Source organism: Pundamilia nyererei, unplaced genomic scaffold (assembly GCF_000239375.1).
Source record: "Pundamilia nyererei isolate P.nyererei 1_Seehausen unplaced genomic scaffold, PunNye1.0 scaffold00083, whole genome shotgun sequence".
Taxonomy (NCBI): Eukaryota; Metazoa; Chordata; class Actinopteri; order Cichliformes; family Cichlidae; genus Pundamilia; species Pundamilia nyererei.
The window spans coordinates 318,601-340,681 of record NW_005187484.1 but is presented as its reverse complement, the minus strand read 5'-3'; the positions used below and the strand labels follow the sequence as shown (position 1 = coordinate 340,681).

Below are 22,081 nucleotides of genomic sequence, written 5' to 3'. Positions count from 1 at the left end.
GATGTTGTGGTGATCACTGATCTGCTGCTTTCCCAGCAAGGACCTTGCCTCACGGTCAGACATACTCCAACTCCCCCATCTCCAACTGCTATTGGTGGCAAGAGTCCTTCTCTAAAAAACTGAGCTGGAAGTCAACTCCAACCAAAAGGTGGAGCAAGTGGAGATCTGGTTCATGGGGCTGTAGAGCAGAGCAAGAACTACCATTACCAGATACTGTACGATGACAGTGTTCAGAAACTAATAAAGGCTGGAGCCAAGCAAAAAAAACCCAGAGTGATCTCAGGTAATACTGATACTGATACATGTAGCTGTCCTTTTTGGTTCTTACACTTGATATGAGTTCATTCTGTCACAAAACCATAAAAAACAAAGAAATAAAATCTGTCAATTAACAGTTTGAGACAGATATAAGATATGAACCCAGGGAGAAGAATCTTAGCAAGTATGCATTTTGCGATGAGGTTTAAATTTCGGGGTTATGTCCAATACCGCTTAGGCACAAGTGTACTTAATAAGGCAGCTTACTAAACCAAAGGGCAGCAACTGTGTTGGGAAGGAATTTCATCAAGTTCTTTTTTCTCAGACTTTTTCTTTTCCATCTGCTTTCCAGTTTCACATGACACAAACATGCCTCATTCTCAAATTTCAGTGTGAACACATCTGACTTGAATGAGTCACGCAGTGAGCTAAGAATAGTAAACCTGAATCTTATCATAGTTAAGAGGGGTGCTGAGTAGGGAGGGGCTACAATGAGGAATTTATTTGAAGAATAAAATTTGAGCCTGTCTGAATTCTGCACAGCTGGGAAAAGCTTTAAATTTTTCTGATATTTGCTCCCATGCCCATCAGCATACACAATCACTGAATGCTTTTTCAACAAACACCGAGATTTGCCTTTGGTGTTATGTCACAGCAAACACAGAGCAGGTAGGTGTGCCTTTACAATGACAGATGATATTGAACATTACATAACCAGGAGAGGAGTGGACATAATCACATGCAAGTTCCCAGCAGGATCCAGAGAGCTTTGGTTGCCTGTTGTTAGAGTAAGGAGGGCAGATCACACACACATGCACGCACCTGACTAAAAAGGTAAATGTACAGGTGTTCTAGGCCTATTTTGGGATGGTTTACACAGTTTGACTTGCCCAGTGTAAGGACAAGGAGAGTGTTCTTGTTCCTCAGACCACCTACCTACTGCTTATGTGGGCGGCAGAGCCAGAGTACAATTCAAATAAATATCTATTATTGTACGTTTATAACTGTTGTGTTTAACCTGGAGGTAAGCGTTTGAGCCAAATCCAGTAGGGTTTAAAGTCCAAGAAAAATTATCCAAAATGTTACAACACAACTACACAGCAGAAGATCCTCCAAACACCCACAGAGCTCCTCTCCTTCTGGCCTGCCAGTACACATTGAACAAGTGCAAGAGCAGAGGAAATCGGATTACCTTTTTAGCTTGTATCATCGGGTTAATCTGAGTAAAGGTGTGCAGGTGAGGCTGTTTACAACAGAACAGAATTAGGAAGCAACTTAGTCAGCACTGTGTAACTAAACATGAATGAGCAGTTCTTTACTTAGTCGAATTCAACCTGTCAGATGTGACTGAGGGCTGTTAGCAGGCATCAGTCTGTTTCTTTTTGCTGTTTCATCACATCAAATACACTTGAACTGTGACAAATAAATAAATAAAACTCAAGCATTCAACTTTCAGTCTTTTGAGGACTTCCCATCTCCTACAGTCACACCGCATGTACAAAAATGGCAGTGAAGCTGGTGTGGATTTTGACTCATGTCCAGGGTGGTTTCCAGTCACACACCAGTCAAGGCTGTAATACTGAGGAGAAGCAGGATGCAGTCACTCATAGCATTTTTTCCCAGCAGGGCAGGGCTCGCTGTACCACTCGTCAAGCTTTGGGATGTGGGAAAGAATTACATGGAAATGCTAAAGCAGCTGCCCACAGCTAAAACTAACCAGGCGCACATACTGTACTCACATACCCTACGAGACTGCGAGTCATCATCATACAGGTAACACACTCTGACTCACTGTCAGAGACAAGCTCTCATTACTTCCATTCAGCTAGAGGGTTCCAGCACCCTAACACTAACAAACACCATCAAACTGTAAAGTGGTGCAGCAAGAATAAAGAGAGCAGTGTCGCTCACTATTTGAGATTCATTCTGATTAACCCTAACTATAGTGACTGACTGGTGTTACACTGAAATGGCACTGATGTTTACCCCACTACTGAGTCTAAGCACTTTTATGTAAATGATTTTGTTAAAGAGATGAAGAATTAGACAAAAGTCATGAATTACTGCAGTCTTGCCTGTCTATTTGACATCTTTTCATCGAGATCATTCTGTGACAAAGGTAAATGACATTAACTGTGATTCTGTGCTTTCACTGATACAGGGTGTTTAGTGGAGAACTTTTGTGTATGCAGACATCCAGTTTTTCAGCCAATTTTCTTTTGAACAAACATTACAACTTCTTTTTTGTCCATTTTAACAGCAAATGGCATTTACTGTGGCTCAAGAGTTGGCAGTTTGTCTTGTAATCGGAAGGTTGCCGGTTCGAGCCCTGGCTTGGACAGTCTCGGTCGTTGCGTCCTTGGGCAAGACACTTCACCTGTTGCCTACTGGTGGTGGTCAGTTTATTCAAAAAAAAACAGGAACAACTGGGGAAAAATTTTCAAATGACTTTGATCTACACTTTCTTTTGGTCCTTCAACTTTAACTGAATTCCTCTGAATACTTTCTTTAATCCAGTGCTTCAACTACACAAATTTTAACAAAAAATAAATCTATCAATCAGTCACTTCAGCTTTTACAGCAATTCTGTTATTTCAAATCTTTGAAATCTGAACCTTTAAAAAACAAGCACAAAGTCATTGCTAGTTGTTCACAGATTGCTTATCCAGAAATCAGTCGTGGTGAGATGAGAAACAAAAAAGTTTATTCTGCATGTAGAAAGTCTACAACCATAGAAATGGATTGTACCAGCCCACATGGCTGTTGTTAATCTGTTATTGTGCTCTCTGTCTCCAACAGTCTGTCTGCCCAAGGGTAGATCAATAGTCGCTCCCCTCCAGCATCTCCAACACCTTCCCATTTCAAGGTCTGATTTCATTTCCCACATGCAAACAAGTGGTAGTCGTCATCTAAACCAGCGGTCCCCAACCCAATTTTTTTTTTCCAAAGTTAGTTTAATACTATGACCAACACAGCCAACGTCTACTAGAGCTCACTTCCATTAGTATCGAGTCTCTTGACTGTGTTGGCATCTTTAATGAAATTATTTAACAATTATTAGGTATGCTGTATGTGAAAGCCCATGCATGAAGTTTCTGCTTCAGTTTTGTTTTTGTTTTTTAAACTGCAGTATTAACTTTAATCATTATCATGTGTCAGTACATCGCATTTGTTCATGGACGCAGCTTACCAACCAAGCTCACTAGTGTTAGTTGTTAACTAAGCACTCCACCCTCCTGTGCAAACATGGTCACTTATAGTTGAGAAATAAATAACGTGCCAGCTAACTGAGGCTTCAAAGGGCAGAGTCTAGAAAACAACGGGAGATGCCACTGTGTCTACATCCATCTTTTATATACAGTCAACAGTTCAACTAATAATTTCTTCAGTACAAAAATGGCAGTTAATTTAATTTAATTTTTTTTTTTACTTAACCCAAACCTCATTACATGCAGGCAGCTTAGTCACCTAGGAGGCATTACTTGTGCATGGGCCCTGACAGTATTCCCGCCCACAAACCCAATGTTTTGTACATTTCTCTCATTCAAGTTTACACTCCCTTTACCATGACAAGCGTAACTTTAACACACATCCCATTTGCTGACATCAACAAGTCTGACAGGACAAGTTGACATTATGAGGTTAATGAAGGGAAATTCCTCTCCGTCTCTCCCCCCCCACCCCACAGTTAGTATTTCCTATAGCAAAGTTTAAGTACATTAGCGTGTATCAACACACATCACACATTCACACATGCAAGCGTTCCTCTCTCTTCCTGTTGTATAGCGGATGGTAGTGATCTGGCTAGGAGCCAGGCTGTCAGGTGTGCCCTTTGCAGTCCACCTGACATGCAGCTGAGCAACTACAGGCCAGGGAAGACCTTCACCCCATCAACAGCAGGTCCTGTATCCGCCAAAACAAAATGCTCAAAGTGGGAGTCGCCCAGTGCTCTTTTTTTATTCAATATTTATTCAGCTCCAGGCAATCCCCTAACCCATCTGGTCTCACTGCAATGCACTGCAGAAACTGGCAGCAGAAATCTGGCATGAAGGAATCTACTAACTTCCATAACAATGTGGAGGGAAGCATGACTAGTATTTGATCAGATAAACAGGCAAAGAACAAGCCAGGACCAGTAAACTTTTTCCTCTCATGTGAATCCATGTAAGAATTAGATGTGAAATTAAAACTGAGAGTGTGGGAAAAAAAACTGAGCTCATAACGTTATCTTAATAATCTAAAAAACACACGCACGCATTTCACAAACCCTTGCATTGTGTTTGTGCTTAAAGTGGGAAAGTGAAAACACCCAGCCATGCAGAAGTAGGAATACATCCAGTGAAGAGCCCAACCTCACCCTAAACTACCAAACTTCACTCTCACCACAACTCAGCCTCAGCCATGAACCAAAATATCTCCGAAAGCCCAGCCCATTAAAATAAAATAAAGCCGGCAGTACAGCACTAAGGGAAGAACTGCCTTCAAGCCTCTGCCCACATCAGCCCAATGGAAACTGCAGCTAAACGTGACTGACCACAGAGTATACAACTGGTGGAACTGCTTTGGAAAAATGTATTGACTGCAGCACGCTGATGTGCATTTTGTGCCAAGTAGAATAATTGTGCAGACTTTGCACGCTGAAAATTCCACCATGTGCACTTTCTTTAAAGAGCTACCCAAATTAGACCACCCTGCAGATCAGTACAACCCTGCTTCAGGGCTAATCGTCTCCAGTTACAAGCTGCCATTTAAAAAAGGAGCTTGTATCAAACTTAGAGCACTTTAACAGGACGCTGAGGAGCAGCTGCAGCATGCTAGTCAGCACAGGGAGGCCCTGCCCTTCAGGTGACCTTGAAGGAACTGGTCAGCTGGTCTTGCTGCAGCTTGACCCCTGGAGGACTATCCCGCCCATTCTGGCTCACTTGTCTGAACTTCTATCTTCTGGTTTCTGTCTACACATGCATTTATTTAACTTACAGCACAGGCTATTTTGCGTTCCCCTTTCTGCTGGGTGGGTAATCAACTTCTCTTATAATCAAGATGAAGCTCAGCAGATCAGATGCCAAAACACAATTTCCTCAAAGATAAAAACAGCATAATGGTTTTATAACACTGCCTCAGTATTTTTGGTCAGATTTCTCATCCCGTGACAGCCATCAGCACCTGTGGGCTGCATTACATGCCAGCTGCTTGCATTATGTTTACCTCTTCCAAACCACACACAGGTTAACAGGTGGACAGGTTTGTGGACCAAGCCCTTCCTCAATTGCAGACACTCTCTCTCAGCACAAGTCCAGCGTCTTCTGACACATACACAGGGTCTCTTAAAGCTCCATTAAGAGATGGTTCATTTAAAATGATTAACACCGCAGCACCTTCTGCTTGCATCAGGTGTGCAAGCCTGTGACGTGAGCCGTGTAGTTGCTGTCTTAATCTGTGTCTGTCTCGCGTCTATAAAAAGACAACCCCAACCTGAAGGATTTGATTTTGTGGGCTATAGGCCAAATCACTACGTGGCTAAAAGTCCACAGCACTGCTTTTCAATGAACGCCAGTGAGCCAGCTCCCAGAAAATACAAGCCTACACAAGTGTACGCATGACGGAGGAGAGAATGCCAGATCAAACTTCATTCAAACAAAAAAAGGGTCTCGTATTGGATTTCATAGACACTTAAAATAATCACATGTAATGTTGATTCTTTAAACCGGTATATATGCAACACACCAGCAGGGCATGTTTAAACTTTGAACTTAAGCACTTAGCTAGGTTAGCTGAAATGCATCACAATTTAATATATTACTTATGACAGACAATGAAGCAGCGGTAGATAACCGAGTTTAACCGCTTTAACCACACTGTACTAATACGACTCCTGCTGCTGTATTACGAGTCTTGATGTATGGTTTAACTGAGTAAAATGAGTCACAAACAGGCTGTGTCGCGTTTAAACCCCACATTATTATTATTATTTTTTTACAATGGCGTTTTGGTGAAAAGCTTCTCTCCATATGGTGCACACGGGGACTTTCAGCCCACTCACTCAAACATGCTGCACTGTCATGAATTACTGAGCAGAGACTGGCCGGTATCACAGCTGTAACCAGTACAGCAGCCGTGAGGTTGGAAAGAGCCAAAGTTAACAGTTAGCACAGTGGGGCAACTGCCGAGGAGCGCGCGGGAGGCACCTAGCTTAAAATCTGTGTTTAAACTGGATGAAAGCTTACCTTACAACAGCCGAGGTCAAACGCGCTATGCCGCTTTTCTTTCACTCACTTCCACCGCCCGAGGTTTTGGAGTTGTGTCTCACCGCCGTGTCAGCCAGTCCACTTACTGACTGGTCACTGTTAGTCAGTAGGTAACGTACTGTGTGCCGGGTTTCTCCTGACCCTCCCACCACCACTCCCAGTTCTCCAACCGTGGGCTCTGCCTCAGCGCGGAGGCTTCTCCTGGACTGCAGGTATCAGTTACACTATGCTTCGTGAACTGATATGCTAGTATGAAACAAACTGCCAGTGTGTCGTAGTTGTCGGGGGTTAAACTCTATGGGAGTGGTGTGGTAATTTCTCCTTTATTTTTCTGTCATCAAAGGACAGCACAGCCGCGTAATACCAGGAAGTTAACCAAAAACCCACCCTGCTACAGCTCCCGTAGGAGTCATGAGTTTCTTTCGGACAGGTCGTGCACTATGATTTGCCTGCTAATACTCTTCAGGCGGTTTTGTTATCTTCTTGTCTCTGGGACATTAGAAATTAAAAAACAAAACAATGTCTGCTTTTACTAGCCTGATAAATGGCAGCGTGCTCGGTGAGCTGACAGAGACTAAAGGCTTAAATGAGGAATGATACACAGACAGCTTTCGTGAATTAGAAGATCATAACCAGATCCCTTCACTTTAAAGCCAAACTCTCTGGGAGATCGCAAACTACACTCATAGCCATTTATTGCTGTCCACCCATCTGAGCTCTGAGCGGGTTAAAAGTTCATCCATCGGCACCTCTAACGGGTGGGGTAGAAAACGAATGCGCGCAGACATAAAAGTAGACGTGAAAATGCTAGATATTTGAGTCTGGAGGAACCGCTAACCAGTGCCATTCCAGCCGGCCATTCAGCGGCAAACTGCAGCTCAGCGGTTCCATTGAGCGGCTCTCGTCGTTTTCACGGGGTTCTCGTACCCTCTGCTGTCCAAACAGGCGTCACTGCACCTGCACGCCATCACTCACAGCTCTACCTCGTGACAGGAGACTCTAAAGTCTGCTGCCATCAAAGTCTAAATAAGCTAATATTTCCCATGAAACAGTCAAATCTCTCAGTTCAAGCATTTGGCATGTTTTCTATGTTCCCTTGTGAATAAAATATGGGTTTCTGAGTTTCTAAAACCATTGCATTCTGTTTTTACTTTACATATCGTCCCAAGTTTTTTTTCGGTTAGGAAGGAATTCCCCAAAAAGAACTAGAAATTTCCACCCTTGCTGCTAAAATTTTCATTTACAATAACTGAAAGGTTGTTGAAGTTTTAAGATACAACACTGAGAGTAGCAGAGAATGAATAAAAGGTTTACTGGGAGTTTTTAAAAAAGTATGATTTTTTTTTTAAATTATTGTACTTATGAATGAGTGAAAGTCAGTGTCATGATATATATTTGAAAATATTTCATTTGCACTTTTTATGTGTTTTTTTTAATAACTGTCCTTATTGAGCATCGTCCAGATGTGACACAGCTGTCATATCTTGTTTCACTTATGCATTCTCTCTTCCCCTAGTCCTGATAAACATGAAAAGACTGAAGCTTTTTCCTGTGCATGCAATACAAAGTTATGAGGCTCAGAAATTCTAGAAAATCTGATGCAAACCAAAGAGTGCTAAATGTTCATCCACCCCTGTGAGGGCCTGTAACTCAGATAATGATATAAGATAAAAACACATTTTCATGCCTTTTAGTTATTAAAAAAAAGTTAGCTGATTATGCAAGGGTAAGACAGACTCAATTTTTGAATATTTGAATCATTTATAAGAAAAAGGTAACATAAATGAAGCTCCTGCACTAAGTATAAGATAAATAAGGGTTGTTTTCGCCTGCCAATACTCTAGAGGAGACCAATAATGAACATTATTGGTTAGATGTGAGTTTAATCATACACTTTAAGATTTCCATTGAAGAATTGGGAAAACTTGACAGCTAAACATGTTCATACAGCTGAACCCTTGCAGTTTGGCTGTACATTTAAGCACCAAAACTTTCCATCTCTCTCTGACCTGCCAGTGCTACTGCTGCCCTCCATCGCTGCCTGCTCTGTGAACCCCTAACTAGGCTTGCTAGTAAAACTGCACCATCCCACGATACACCTGTAGGCTCTGACAGCATAATACTCCCCATTTTCTATGTGTGTCACAAGTGCAGTCAGTGATGAGCTCAGAGCCTAGATGATAAACTCTAACTGTACTCTGTTTCTCTAATAAATTAAACATTCCAGGTCTGAATCCCCTGCACTGGACTTTGTATCAGATATTACTGCAGTTATGCACTGTGCTCATGTGAAGGTGACCTCAGTCTCAGTTGTAATGTGACTTCACTGCCAGAGGGGGGGGTGATCGATTCAGCCTCAAACAACCCGCTACTAATGACACACACACAGACGCACGTTGTATCCTGTTGGGGATGGGTAGATGGGCAGAAGAGCTGGTCATGACACTGGCCCCTTACCTTCAGGCCCAGCCCTGTCTCCTCTTCACTTCCCTTCCAAAATCAACAAACAGCAGCACACTTGATCTTTCCTTTTCTCCCAGGATCAGTTAACACCACATCGTTCTGATTTCACTTAACAAAAACCAAAAAGGTTTACTTGACTTATCTGCTGTAATGCAGCAAAAAGGTCCTACATTAGCCTACAAACTCAGTGTGATCCCAGCATTCACTGACCAGCTGCCAGACTTTCAGAAAGGGGGAAAAGCATTATCTGTGGAAAGTTTGAACTGTATAAATGTTCTGAATATTTTGCACACTTCATCAGTAAAGTCAGTACATAGTTGTTCATGCTGAATTAATTTACCTAATTGAGTTTTGCTGTGCTGTGCTGTGATTGTGGGTGTTGATTTTTGATGTCGAAAGACAGGCACATTATAGGTCAGGGAACGCACACTTTTCACATGTACCCAGACGCAGGGTGAGTTGACCTTTAAGGAATGTGGGAAGGGGAACGAATGAAGCCATGTACTGGAATGTCTTTGTCGTTTCCTCCCATCCAGGCTACGGTACATTCCAGTCCTCCCCAGTCATTACTAACCAGCACGCAGCAGGCTGCATTAACCACACCACAATTCTCTTACTAGAAATCTGAAACCTGTGTCTGCCAGTGGTTACACTTTACCAAAAGATACCTTATCCCATAAAGGGACTGCTTTAAAAAAAAAGCTAATTCCATTCAATCTGTGGACAACTATATTTAGATATTACATATGAGCTTAGCACATACAGTATGAACTGCTGAAATGTAAATGAAATGTGTTAGTCACGTCATATAGAGTCTATTTCAGAGTCTGGGCATATTTCTTTATACTGTGTGTGCTCACCTACATGTAAAGCTATGGCTACTGCCAAAAACTGTGGTTCCTTTAATGGCCACTTGAGACAGGCTTCAAAAGCGAGGAATAGACTCCTATTTTAAATGCCAAACTTTAAACCATTAAAGGCATGTTTACACGCTAATACAAAAAGGTTTTTGCTCTCTATAGATAGTTTTCCCCTTCCTTCCATTTGGAAACCGATAAGTCTTAAACATAGGAGCACAGAAGCTTTGCTCGACATCTGTGTCTACTTGGCCTCCTCTCTGCTAATTAAAGGCACTGAACTGGACCTCTTTCTTGTTTGTTCTAGAGGATTATCCGACTAACATTATGGCCTGTTTTACGGCACAGACAATTTCTGTTTCTGCTTCAGTTTTGGAGATTGAAATTCTTCCTTCGTTATTTAGCACCAATTTTTAACTAGGCTTGCTAGTAAAGCGACAAAGATTCGCCGATTAACTTGGATAAATTGATTATAAAAAAACAAGATGAACTGTTAAATTATTCCAATGTGAGATTTAAATTAGACAGCTTGCTGAAGGCTGATGGCAGCCATCCTATTTTTCTATTTGTAATACTTACACCAAGCAGGGGTGAGTCTAAAGGGGGGCATGGGGTGTACTAATATTAATATTTAATACTTAAGATAAATAAGAATTTTCTCTTTACGCAGACCAGTAAAAATATACATGGGCCAGTAAAATTCAGAGCCACTGACCTGGAGCTGTTAGGCTGGACGCTGAGTTATTATTAACATTAATTATTGACATTATTAACATCTACACCATCATAACTTCCATTTTCTACAACAGGAAACGTTGCATCAAAGCACAGGCCAAATCTGAGAGAATGCTGATACACTCGCTTTCCTGTCATATGGTCCTTTAAAGGCTTTCAGGCACACTTAAACGCACAGACATGCACAAAAACACTTACACATGAACACATATACACAGACACACCAAATCTACCTCATCCAGGGGATATGATATTGTAAAAACTCTTTTTTGTTTCCTACTAATGTAAGAAAGCTTTCCAAGAAGACAGGATATTTCATTTTATGCCTTAGTTCAGATTGTATATATATATATGTTTGTTTTTTTTTACATTACTGTACTTTATTTTATTTGTACTTTACTGTACTGTTGTTTTTAGGAAAATGTCTTTGAAGATTCTCAGTCATTCATTTTATCGTAGTCTAAGAAGCCTGGAAAGAAAAGCGTCTGGACTTCTTTGAGTTTCTTGAAGACGTGTAGGAGAAGACTCTCCTGAGTTTTTTGATAAACCGGCTACATAGGGGATGACAGTGTTGTTGCGTTTGTCTTTCTGATCCTCCCTAGTTTGTGTCTGATCTTCTTTTCTGTGCATCTTTGCTGACTTGATGAAAGCCCAATTAGGATAACAACATGTTTTAAGAGCTTCCTTTACATGTGTGTGTTCTCTCTTTTTTCCTTTGGGCTAAGAGGGAACATTTTCTGCCCAGTGTTGTAGGGTCCTGATTAATCCAAGTTTGTGTTCCAGATGGTGGTGGGAGTCAAAGAGGAGGTACTGGTCCATGTGTGTGGGCTTCCGCTAAAACTAGTTGAGGTTCGCATTTTCTTTGATGCGCACGGCACAGCCCAGGAATGGCAAACTGTTATCTTTTGTGTCTTCCCTGGTGAACTTTATGTTTTTATCCACATAGTTGATGTGAGCAGTGAAGGATTCTACTTCTTGGGTTTTGGTTTTGACCCAGGTGTCATCAACATATCTGTACCAGTGGTTAGGTACTGTCCCTTTAAAAGAGCCAAGCGCCTTTATTTCCACTTCCTCCAGATACTACAATATGACCCAGTGTCATTATTAAGTTGGGGATGGTTTTGTACCACCTGATAAAAACAAGTTCAATATTTGCCTTTGTTTTAGCCCTGCTGTGGGTGCTCAACCACCTTTACTTGGAAATACCTGCCTGTGCTCACCAGCTAGTTGGTAACTTTACTTTTGGACTTTTCGAGCAGCACAACGGGAGAACATTAAACATTTGGCCTTCAAACCAAAACAGGGTAAGAATTCTGTGCAGAGCTGAAGGGAACTGGGAGTCTGGTGAAAATTCTCTATAAGCCGCTCTATAATCAATTTACTGTTAGCATATAAACATTGGATGTAGCAGCTTTCAAATGCATCATATGCAGTGAGGTTACTTGACTCACAACATCCTCTCTATAATTAATTATGTGAGGGCTGACACTAAACCTTTTACACTCAATGTTGCACAATATTATAACTGTGCTGGTATTTACTGAAAATATCCAAAAATGCCCTTTGTATCACCAAAGAACGTTTTAGGGAAGACACTATGAATGTCAAATTGCTACTTAAAGCACCGTGACTTCTTTAAAGAGGGTTCTTATTCACTCTAATTAACACTTAGCATCATGAGTCTTGTTCTGTAACACAGTACAGATGTCTCTAACGTGTCCAGAAATTACAGAGGCAGCCTGGTTTGACATGCATAATTACCTCTGAGTAATGCGTTTTATAATTCGGAGAGCGCTGCTCAGGGCCAAGCAAGATTTAAATGCATTTACTAACCACAGATCATTTGATTTATCACCACAGACAGCAGATTCTGAAGCAATTTACAGTTCTTAAATTATGTAAAAGTTTCTCAATGTCAACCCTGTGGGAGATGAACCCTATAACCTCAGCTGTGTCAGCACCTATGTCTACCCACTGAGCCGCATAAAACCTCTGGAATGAAAGATGAGTGGAAAAATCTGACTCCAGAGCTGGCCTCAGCCATGGTCACAGTGTGTATGCAAACTGACCTTGCAGTTGTGGCAGTGGTTTTCTCCGTTCTTCCCTGGAGAAAGGATGATTTCCCCTGTCGGGATCAGCTGGATCTTCAGTTCCATCATTTTTTTCTTTATTCCTTTAGCTTCTGTTAAAGTGATCCTGTTTTTGTGTGTGTTTCTTGTTCCTCCCCAAAGAATTGCAACTCCTAAGATTGAGCAGAAAGAGAACGTGCGTAGAAGATCATCCCAAGAGAAGTTAAAATGCAGCTATCAGAGATAGTAGGTTCATTTGAAATGCATGCAAGATCACAAATCTCTCTCTGAAATGAAAAGAAACCACATGCAGTATCTTTCAGTGGGAACCCTTACCTGATAGAGAAATGTTATTTCATGGCATGAGGATCAGTAGACATACAGTAGTGATAGGTGATAGTAGTTTACAAGCATTGGCACAGAGATTTGAGGTTGGGGTGTTACCTGTTGCAGAGCGGAGAGTCACAGTGAGGCGAGCTTCCTCTCATGCAGCTAGAGGATGTTGCCTCTCTGGCTGAATTCACGGGAAGGATATAGTACGTAGCCTGACTCAAGATGGATGCCACTTACAGAGGATATGTGTCTTTTGTTTTACAAGTGCATGTGAGTATGTGTCTTTAGTTAGATAAAAAATATGTGCTCTCGTAGCGAGTGGTAAACCAATTTGTATCTTCAGTAAAATAAACTATGCATAAGTCTAGCTAATAAAAGTCTAGATCAGTGGTTTTTAACATTTTTTGACATTTCAGTTTTGGGGAAGATGTATTGCATCATATATCTGTTTTTATATGAAATAAATGTGTTTTGAAATAATTTATAGTGTTTTTAGTCAAGAATTGACAAGAATTGTCAATTCTTGACTAAAAACAAGAACTCCTGCAAGTATCCTTGGATCCGAGGAGTATCCAAGAGTATCCTTGGATGACTTTGACCATGTTTGTTGATGGTGGTGGTTATGATTTTCTTGTAGTTTGGAGTTTTCAAAAAATTCTAACTATAAAAATACCAAAGTCTTACACATCTTTGATTCCATTGGCATGGCAGGTTGAATATAATCTTTAATAATATTTATTGGTCAGATTCCTTTGATGGTCACATTCCCCTCTTTATGGCCCATAACCATGATATTACTTCACCATGGTCAAACATCCCCCCAGCACCTTTTCATGTGTTGTCTCTCAACTTACAACTTACATCTTTTTACATTTCTCATCATTGTTTGTCTTCGTTTTCTTTTCATTAGCAACTGAATCACATCTATTATATTTGTGATTTTCTATATAATGGGACTTTATATTACTTTAGCCAACATGCATTTCTGCCTCAGTCAGAAATGCCCTATCTCTTGTCTTGAACCTGCTATTTTAAGCAGATTTTACACGTTAGACTATTTAATGCCATTAATTTAAAAAGACAGAAATTGTTCTTTGTTTTTCCATTCAGGTCAAAGTTTCCACTTGTAGGATATTACTTGGAGTGACAGAATTCAGAGATGCTTCATCAAATTATCTACTTTCACTATGATTTATACACCACTTATATTTAAACTATTTAATCATTATTTTACACAATATATTTAGCTTGTCTTTCTATCATTTCTTACCTTAAAGGAACTATATTTCACCTATTGTTTAGGCCTAATTTTAGCTAGCTAGTAAACTATTTATTTAACATATTATTATATGATTTGAACCGTTTAAACTTTTCACTTATCTTTTCATTTTAGTTTAAAAAATGTGCTCTTTTTACCATTTATCTTCTTTTAGCATTTATTTGAACACTATCAGTAATTTACTTTTTACTTTTAGCTAGGATTTAACCTCTCTCTCTTTTAGCTAAATAAAAGCTACTTTTAGCTAACATTTTCTTAACCTTTCTGTTACTGGTATTTTACCTTTTACCTTTTGCAATGAGGTAACTTAGTTTAATTAGCTTAATTAGCTTTTGCCGGCCAACTAAACCATTGCGTTTAGCTAATATTTCACCAATCTAGCTAGCTAGGAGCAGGTTGTCGATTACTTTAAGCTATTTTATACTTAGCTGGATATATTTATGCACTAAATATGCCCCAAAATTTCAATTGTTCACTACTTCTGGCGTTTTTACTACTACAAACGAGCTGTCTATTTTTACCATCTAGCCAATACTTTATACTTTGTAAGGTGTTGCAACCTCAACATGTGATTGTTTCTTCATTGATTTAAGTTAACATTATTTTTGCTATAATTCTTATTTTAAATGAACTACATTTTACCCCAAAATGGCTACCTATGGTTTTGGCTCCTGTTACATAACTAATCATTGCATGCACACACACATACACACATACAGGGTTGGTCTAAACATGGTTTCCTTCTAGAAACAGCATTCTGCTTCAGACATTTACAACACATACCCAGATGATTTAGTGTGTACGTATGTGTGAGAGAGATGCATTTTTGTTTGAGCGTGTGCATGACGGAACCTACTTGTGCTTCTCTAAGGATATACAGTGCACACAAGTGGCAGGCGTTTGCATCGCTGGCTTTCTAAAAACAAATAAGGGACTTGTGCTCTCATAGTGGTGCACTTCCTCAGAAGGAATGCTTCCAGGGGTAAAGGGGTAATGTTTGACACTGGAGTCGAACACTGGTGCATGTGAGACAGAAGCATATAAACAGCTTCAATCTGATAGATAAACATGCATCATTCGCATAACCTTCCTAAACTGTCTGATGACTCCAGACCCCTCACACCCTGTTGGTTCACTGTTATCACCACAGGTCACATCCAGTTATTTGGGCACATCACAATATGTGTGGTGAATGGCCAAGCCACAGAAAAGATAGCTTTAGAGCACATAGAGGGGTCTGTCTTGAGAGTATTCAGCTTTTATCTCTCTTAATCCTGCGCTATAAAAGGTTTTTTTGATACATAATTAATGAGCAGTAGCATAAAAAGGGATATCTTTCAGCATGAGCGTCACACAGGATTTGTATGTCCTGTGTTTTGCAAAGGGGCATCGCACATTGGTGTTAAGAGAGGGGAAGTGACAGAGACACACATCCTTTGACCTCTGACCCTAGCTGGAGGCATTTCTGACAGCTTGGCATCAACAGGAAATCTGTAGCCTTGATACACACACACACGCACACGAACATTCCTACACACAATCTTGGAGTTGAGACGTCTCTGCCCAGTTCTATTTTAAAATAAGAACACATACTTTCAAAGTGATTGACTTCCAAGGAAAATACACTGTTAAAAAGGAAAATAAAATGGAAAAGACAGAGCACAGTGGCCACAAATGCAGATTATTGGTAGTAAAGTAAGAACTGTAGAATAACACACTAATCACTGTCATTCCATCAACTGTAATTAGATCTTCACTGATGAGGACACGGCAGTTAAAAAACCTGTTACTGTAAGTCTAGGTCACAAAAGGGTTGTAATTATTTGTTTTCCTATTTTCCTGCTTAAATCATCATATCCGTTTTCTCACTGTGGAGACTAAACTTCCTTGCTTTCCTTTCCATTGCCATGGAGAAGTGTCTCAGTGGTTACCGAAAGGGAAGGCGGATCCAAAGCCACTTTTTCCGTCTTACATTAATGATGTATTATCTTTTTTATACATATGTGTGTAGTGTTTGTGTCACTGTGTGATTCCTTTGCTACAACAGTCTGAAGGTAAGTCATCATATGACAAAGGTGACTCCTCTCGAAGAGTATAATATTGGGATTTTCCAGGCCAAGACTTCTGACTCAGCCCACCTACAGCTGTGATAAAACCAATAATCTGCATCCTTTTAATTTAGTGATAATTTATGAAGCGCCTTGAGGCGACTTATGTTGTGATTTGGCGCTATATAAATAAAATTGAATTGAATTGAATTGAATTGAATAAGTTAAGTGATGAGTTAAGTTAAAATGAATTTGATGAGTGGGCTTAAGTTTGTGTTAGGCTATGCAAAATGTTTAATATGACTTTTTTACTGGCTTCTGTATGTTATAAAATTCATTCATTCATTTCATTAACATAAAAGCTTTAAAACTGTGTTAAAGCCTCTGAGCTAAATATGTGAAACACAACCTTTTGATACGGTTAGCTATAAATAAGTTTATTAAAGGAAGCAAAAGTTTTAGTATTATGTATAAAGCAATAGCGAAACATAATGGATAAAATAACATCTACTATCTGTTAGCTAAAAGGAACTTTGTTACAATGTTTAACTTTTTTTAAAGTAACAATTCTGAACCTGAAAAATGACATTTCAGTTTTGGGGAAGATGTATTGCATCATATATCTGCTTTTATATGAAACAAATGTGTTTTGAAATAATTTATAGTGTTTTTAGTCAAGAATTGACAAGAATTGTCAATTCTTGACTAAAAACAAGAACTCCTGCAAGTATCCTTGGATCCGAGGAGTATCCAAGAGTATCCTTGGATGACTTTGACCATGTTTGTTGATGGTGGTGGTTATGATTTTCTTGTAGTTTGGAGTTTTCAAAAAATTCTAAATATAAAAATACCAAAGTCTTACACATCTTTGATTCCATTGGCATGGCAGGTTGAATATAATCTTTAATAATATTTATTGGTCAGATTCCTTTGATGGTCACATTCCCCTCTTTATGGCCCATAACCATGATATTACTTCACCATGGTCAAACATCCCCCCAGCACCTTTTCATGTGTTGTCTCTCAACTTACACCTTTTTATTGTGACTGGTTACATTTCTCATCATTGTTTGTCTTCATTTTCTTTTCATTAGCAACTAAATCACATCTATTATATTTGTGATTTTCTATATAATGGGACTTTATATTACTTTAGCCAACATGCATTTCCTGCATTCAGTCCTACTTGTGACACTGCAAGTCGTTGTGTACACATGTGTAAACGTACAGTATTACAGCTGCATGGATCAAGGGCATTTGGGCACTGCAGGCCAAATCCTGTAACCAGATCCCACGCGGAGGCTCAGCCCAGACCAGATCAGACCAGGGCTGAGTAAATCTCACAAGTGTTGTCTGAAAATAATCCTAGCTATTTATAACAGCTGTCTCTACAGTCGAAGAGGAAGTTCATAATATTTCATTGACGTTTGTTCCCCAGGTCCTACTCTGCGAGCAGTAATCTTGCTCCGACAACAGAACGCTGGCAGTTTCCAGTTTCCACAGGAAGGCAGAGGAAGCTAGAGGACGCCGATTAGGCTGCAGATGTAGAAGAGGGAGCCACTGACACGACGGCCAAAACACTCCCTCCGGAGAACAGTGTCTTCAAACATAATTACTGGAAAGTTAAACTATTGACATTTTTTCCTTTATAGCACTTCCATCTCCTGTGTAAATATGGAAATTATTTTAGCACGAGTGATGTATTGTCAGATTAGCTGGAAGTTGCTGCCCTCTTGAGGTTTCATGTTTCAGCAGGCAGATCTCTAAAAGACAAATAAAAAGGTGCTGTTGGAAGCTGACAGTCAAGGCTTATATGACCCACACCACACCCAGTGACTCGGATAAGAAAATTGAATAATGAATGCTACATGCCACTTGTCTTTTATTAAATACTACCTTGTGGCAGTGTCTGGACATGTTGTTACTGTTAGCAGTTTCAACAATCTCTTCATTATGTTTAGTTTATTAGTTTGACAATTTATTGATTAATTTTATATGCTATAACTATATAGCCAGCACTATTATTTTAGTCATAATCTGTTACTTTTAACAAAAATATTTGCACCATTTACTTTTAGCAAAAAATAAAGTGCTATTGCTAGTTTATTTTTCCACTTATGAATTAAATCAGATTATTACTTTTCTAAATAATCAATCCATTTTATAATCCAAAACTTACTTGTACCTAATCATTTTACACATTTGTTTTAACCTCTATTTTGAGTAATCATTTTACATTAGTTTTAGCTTGTATATAACCTGTATATAACAAAAATTTCAGTGATTTATTTTTTTTAACCTAAAAGTTCTAAAAGATATGTGCGTATTTGTACGTTTATCTACTTCAGTCATTTTTTTCCATTACATCTAACAACTGAACAATATTTATTTCAGATAATAATTTATAAATCAGTTTTATCTACCAGGGTTTTTTTTATATGTCGCTAATTTTTCATTCTTAACATGTTGCTAATCCTAATTTTAACTAGGCGCATCTTTTTTTAAAGTTCTTTTATCCACAACTTTTAGCTTTATACCTACCTATCTGGGTAGCCTGGTAGGTAGTCCACCCAAATTGCTCCATCCCCTTCAACGTAAGCTGGGTAAGTAGTTCAGAAAGTGGATGTTTCCTTGACCATAGTGTTGTATAAATAGCTTCTAAAACCCACCTTTTTTAAAAATGCGTATCCTGAAGCATAAACTAACAGCTGTGAATACAACAGATTTAACCTCTGTAGCTAGATGTCACCATATCTGTGTGTCTATTTTTCATTCTGTGATTGATCCTCGGTGCTTCTGAAACACGTCATTTAGAAAGTGATTTGAAAGAATCTCTTGTGAGTGCCGGATTCAAACTGTAGAGGGCTCTAGAGCAGCTGCTGCACTGCCAGACTTGGATGGTTCTTCAGTCAGCTCTCTCCTCAGGCGCATATGATGTATATCCCCGACATTACACACAAAATTAGAAGGTTTTAGATGATCTGACAAAACTAAGCTAGACTTTTCATTCTTGTGACAGTCGGTGTTAACTTCTTCCTGCTTGTAAATGACTGTAATCACACCGTTGTTTTGAGAAAAAGCAGACACAACAAATACAATGACTGGGTTTCAAAGAAAATCCCGTCTACAGCCACTTCAGTGCTGTATGGTTAAAAGTCAGGGGATGACTAACGATGGGTGTCTGCACCAAATCTCATAGAAATTTCTTTCAAAATCACAAATGTCAAGGAATTGTTAGATTCATGAAGATCATTCTTGGAAATCTTGAATCTCAGCCATGTGGTGGTGCTAGATTATCACGATTTTCCATCTAGGAGCGATAATTGATCTGCTTTAGTCTGGATCAAAGTGGTGGACCAACCTACAACCCTATGGTTCATCTCCTTGCATCCTTTGTTTGAAAATATAAGCCAATCAACCACAACAAGAGAACCGCAGGTGAAATTACGCTAATTATCCTGTTACAATCCTGGCATTCGTATAAATGTTACCAGACACCTAAGCCTTATTGCACACGAAGCATGCCCCCATGACAACAGTATTCGCTGACAGCAACAGCTGCTCTCAAACACAAAACAAAAACTGCTCAGGAATGGAAAAGACAAAGAGCCCAAACCTCAGACGGGGCTACCAAACTCCCCAGATCCCATCCAACTGAACATCTGCGTGATCCATTGAATCTGCTGCCAGTGTCATGAAACAAGACACCACAGGATGCCTCCAGAAGTCCCATGCCAGGGCCCGATGGGTCAAAACTGTATTAGCAAAGTCTTTCAAGTATGCTTTCTTTTAATGTCACTAACACTGGGTTAAAGAGTTTGGCAATGGGTAGATCAGGGACAACTTGAAGACATCAGCGTGGAAAAGTCCCATCCTCTGTGGGACACAAATGTGGTATGTACATTTCAGTGCAGTATGGCACTGAGTCTAAATCATCCTCACTCATGGCTTAGACCTAACCCTAACCCTAAGTTTTGCCTTTTTACAGAATCTAGGGTTAGTGCTACAGGAGCAAGGTCATTGGGTTTTGCAGTTTCTGTCTGAGTAGTTACTCTTGTTTAAAGGCCAGTGGGGCTAGAGCAAAATATTATGCCCAAACTTCAGGGGACTATGCATTTTTTCAACAGCATTCAGCATTTAAAGAGATGGTAGGTGAAAAATGATATCAGCTAGAAGGATCCTGTTCAGGCATTTTATTCATTGGGAGGAAATGCAAAGAAGCACCAGGAAGCCCATCATGCTAGAGAAAGGATGTCACACTGCTGGCTGCTCTGGCCACTTTCTGTCTAACAGTCTGCTCCACTTTCACCTGAGACTCTAAATTTAGGCCCGGCATGGAGTTCAAGCTGTTATTATGGGTGATGTAACAGTAGAACAGGCTCCAACTGCTGCAGAGGTTACGAGCAAGCAAAATGAGGGAGGCAAAAGGTTAAGGCCTGAGGGCCCTCTCAGAATCACCATGTGTGATGTAAATGTTAATAAAAGAAACAAGGTCGGGGTATTTTGACACATTTAACTACATAATCTGTCATAAAATATGGTGGCGATGACTAAACATTTTTGCTTTCAGCCCCAAGAAACTAGCTGTTAGCTGTGTGCTACATGTCCCTATCAACTGTGTTAGCAGCAGTCACCCTGTCACTGCAGAAGCACGGGCATTAATATTGCATTTGTCTCTCGCACACTATAAATAGCACGTATAAATTTATGATCACGCTCACAGTTGCTAACTCTGTGCCAACAGTAGAAACATCTGCTCAGTGTGTGTGAAAGTGACGACACAGCTCCGGGGGGGGGGGCTTAGAAAGTCAATATCCACTGTGTGATGTTCAGTTGTGAGGGCAGGTGTGCCTAATGTAGCCAGCTGATTACAACGAGACTGACCACATATTTGAAATGCCTGCATGTGATTAGTTAGTTGTCAAGTTTTTTGTTGCCTAGTAACTGTTATATGCAGTACTTGGTGTTTACTTTATGATTTTGAAAACAACAGCAAAAAAAAACAAAAAAAAACGTAACAATTAGGAAGTAGTAAAAATCATCAGTCATGGTCAACACAAAGTAATATTCATGTCTACCTCCAACAGAGTGAAGTATTTAATATTTTGCTGAATGTTTTCAGAGTTTTTACATTATTGTGTTTCCTTTTTGGTACATGTAACAGATTTATTGTTTGTATTCAGTATGTATTGTTAAAGGGTTTTTTTCAGGGAATAATCATACTGATGATGCAGAAGTCTCATACGATCACAAAAACTGATGCGTTCAATATAATACACTTGGTGTTACAGGGTTAATATTACTTTATTCACAAACCCAAGTGTTACACATATTTCAGATAGACTAAGATAACCCAAGTAAATACAAAATTAAGTTCTTAAACAATTTCACTTATTAACAAAAGAAAGCTATCAAAACATACCTGCCCTGTGTGAAAAAACAAGTTAATACCTGCTTGTTTGCAAGAACTGTCAAGAATCAAGCGTTTGTGATAACTGACAATGTGTCATGAGTTGCTTAGAGGATCCACTCGCAGGACTCCTGGGTAGCGTTCAAACAGAGATTGTTTATCACAGATCTTCACCAAGTGTATGTACAGACAGTGCGAAGTTAGTGCTATATACAAGACGTGAGGGGCAGGGGTCCAGGGCTCCAGGGAAAACGGGGAAATCACACACGCGCTCAGAACAGCCTCTCTCCACTCCGCTAGCGACCTGCCACTCCTTCCACACTCCACACGGGGAAACACGGGGACGGATCCGGGGAATCTAGGAACAAAGGAACACGTTAAGTC

General features: G+C 39.8%; 1 protein-coding gene and 1 long non-coding RNA gene across 4 annotated transcripts in view; one reads left to right on the top strand and one right to left on the bottom strand.

Annotated features, from left to right (window-relative positions):
• The window catches only part of LOC102202009 (unconventional myosin-Ic), a 59,605-nt gene extending 46,473 nt beyond the window's left edge, over positions 1-13,132 (bottom strand). The window contains exons 1-2 of one of the 3 annotated variants that reach the window (XM_005738313.1): positions 13,072-13,132; positions 12,628-12,800 (exon numbers count right to left, since the gene is read on the bottom strand). In XM_005738313.1, coding sequence (XP_005738370.1) covers positions 12,628-12,717 — 90 coding nt within the window. In that variant the 5' untranslated portion in view covers positions 12,718-12,800; positions 13,072-13,132. Of the gene's footprint in view, positions 1-6,482; positions 6,845-12,627; positions 12,801-12,963 lie in introns of those variants that run through there. The other 2 variants (XM_013912195.1, XM_013912197.1) reach the window with 2 other exon arrangements.
• LOC102202308 (uncharacterized) lies at positions 6,653-18,076 on the top strand. Its single transcript, XR_311871.2, has 4 exons — positions 6,653-6,715; positions 12,790-12,873; positions 13,081-13,230; positions 17,726-18,076. It is a non-coding gene; the product is annotated as an uncharacterized LOC102202308 (long non-coding RNA).
• The last annotated feature ends 4,005 nt before the right edge of the window (positions 18,077-22,081 follow it).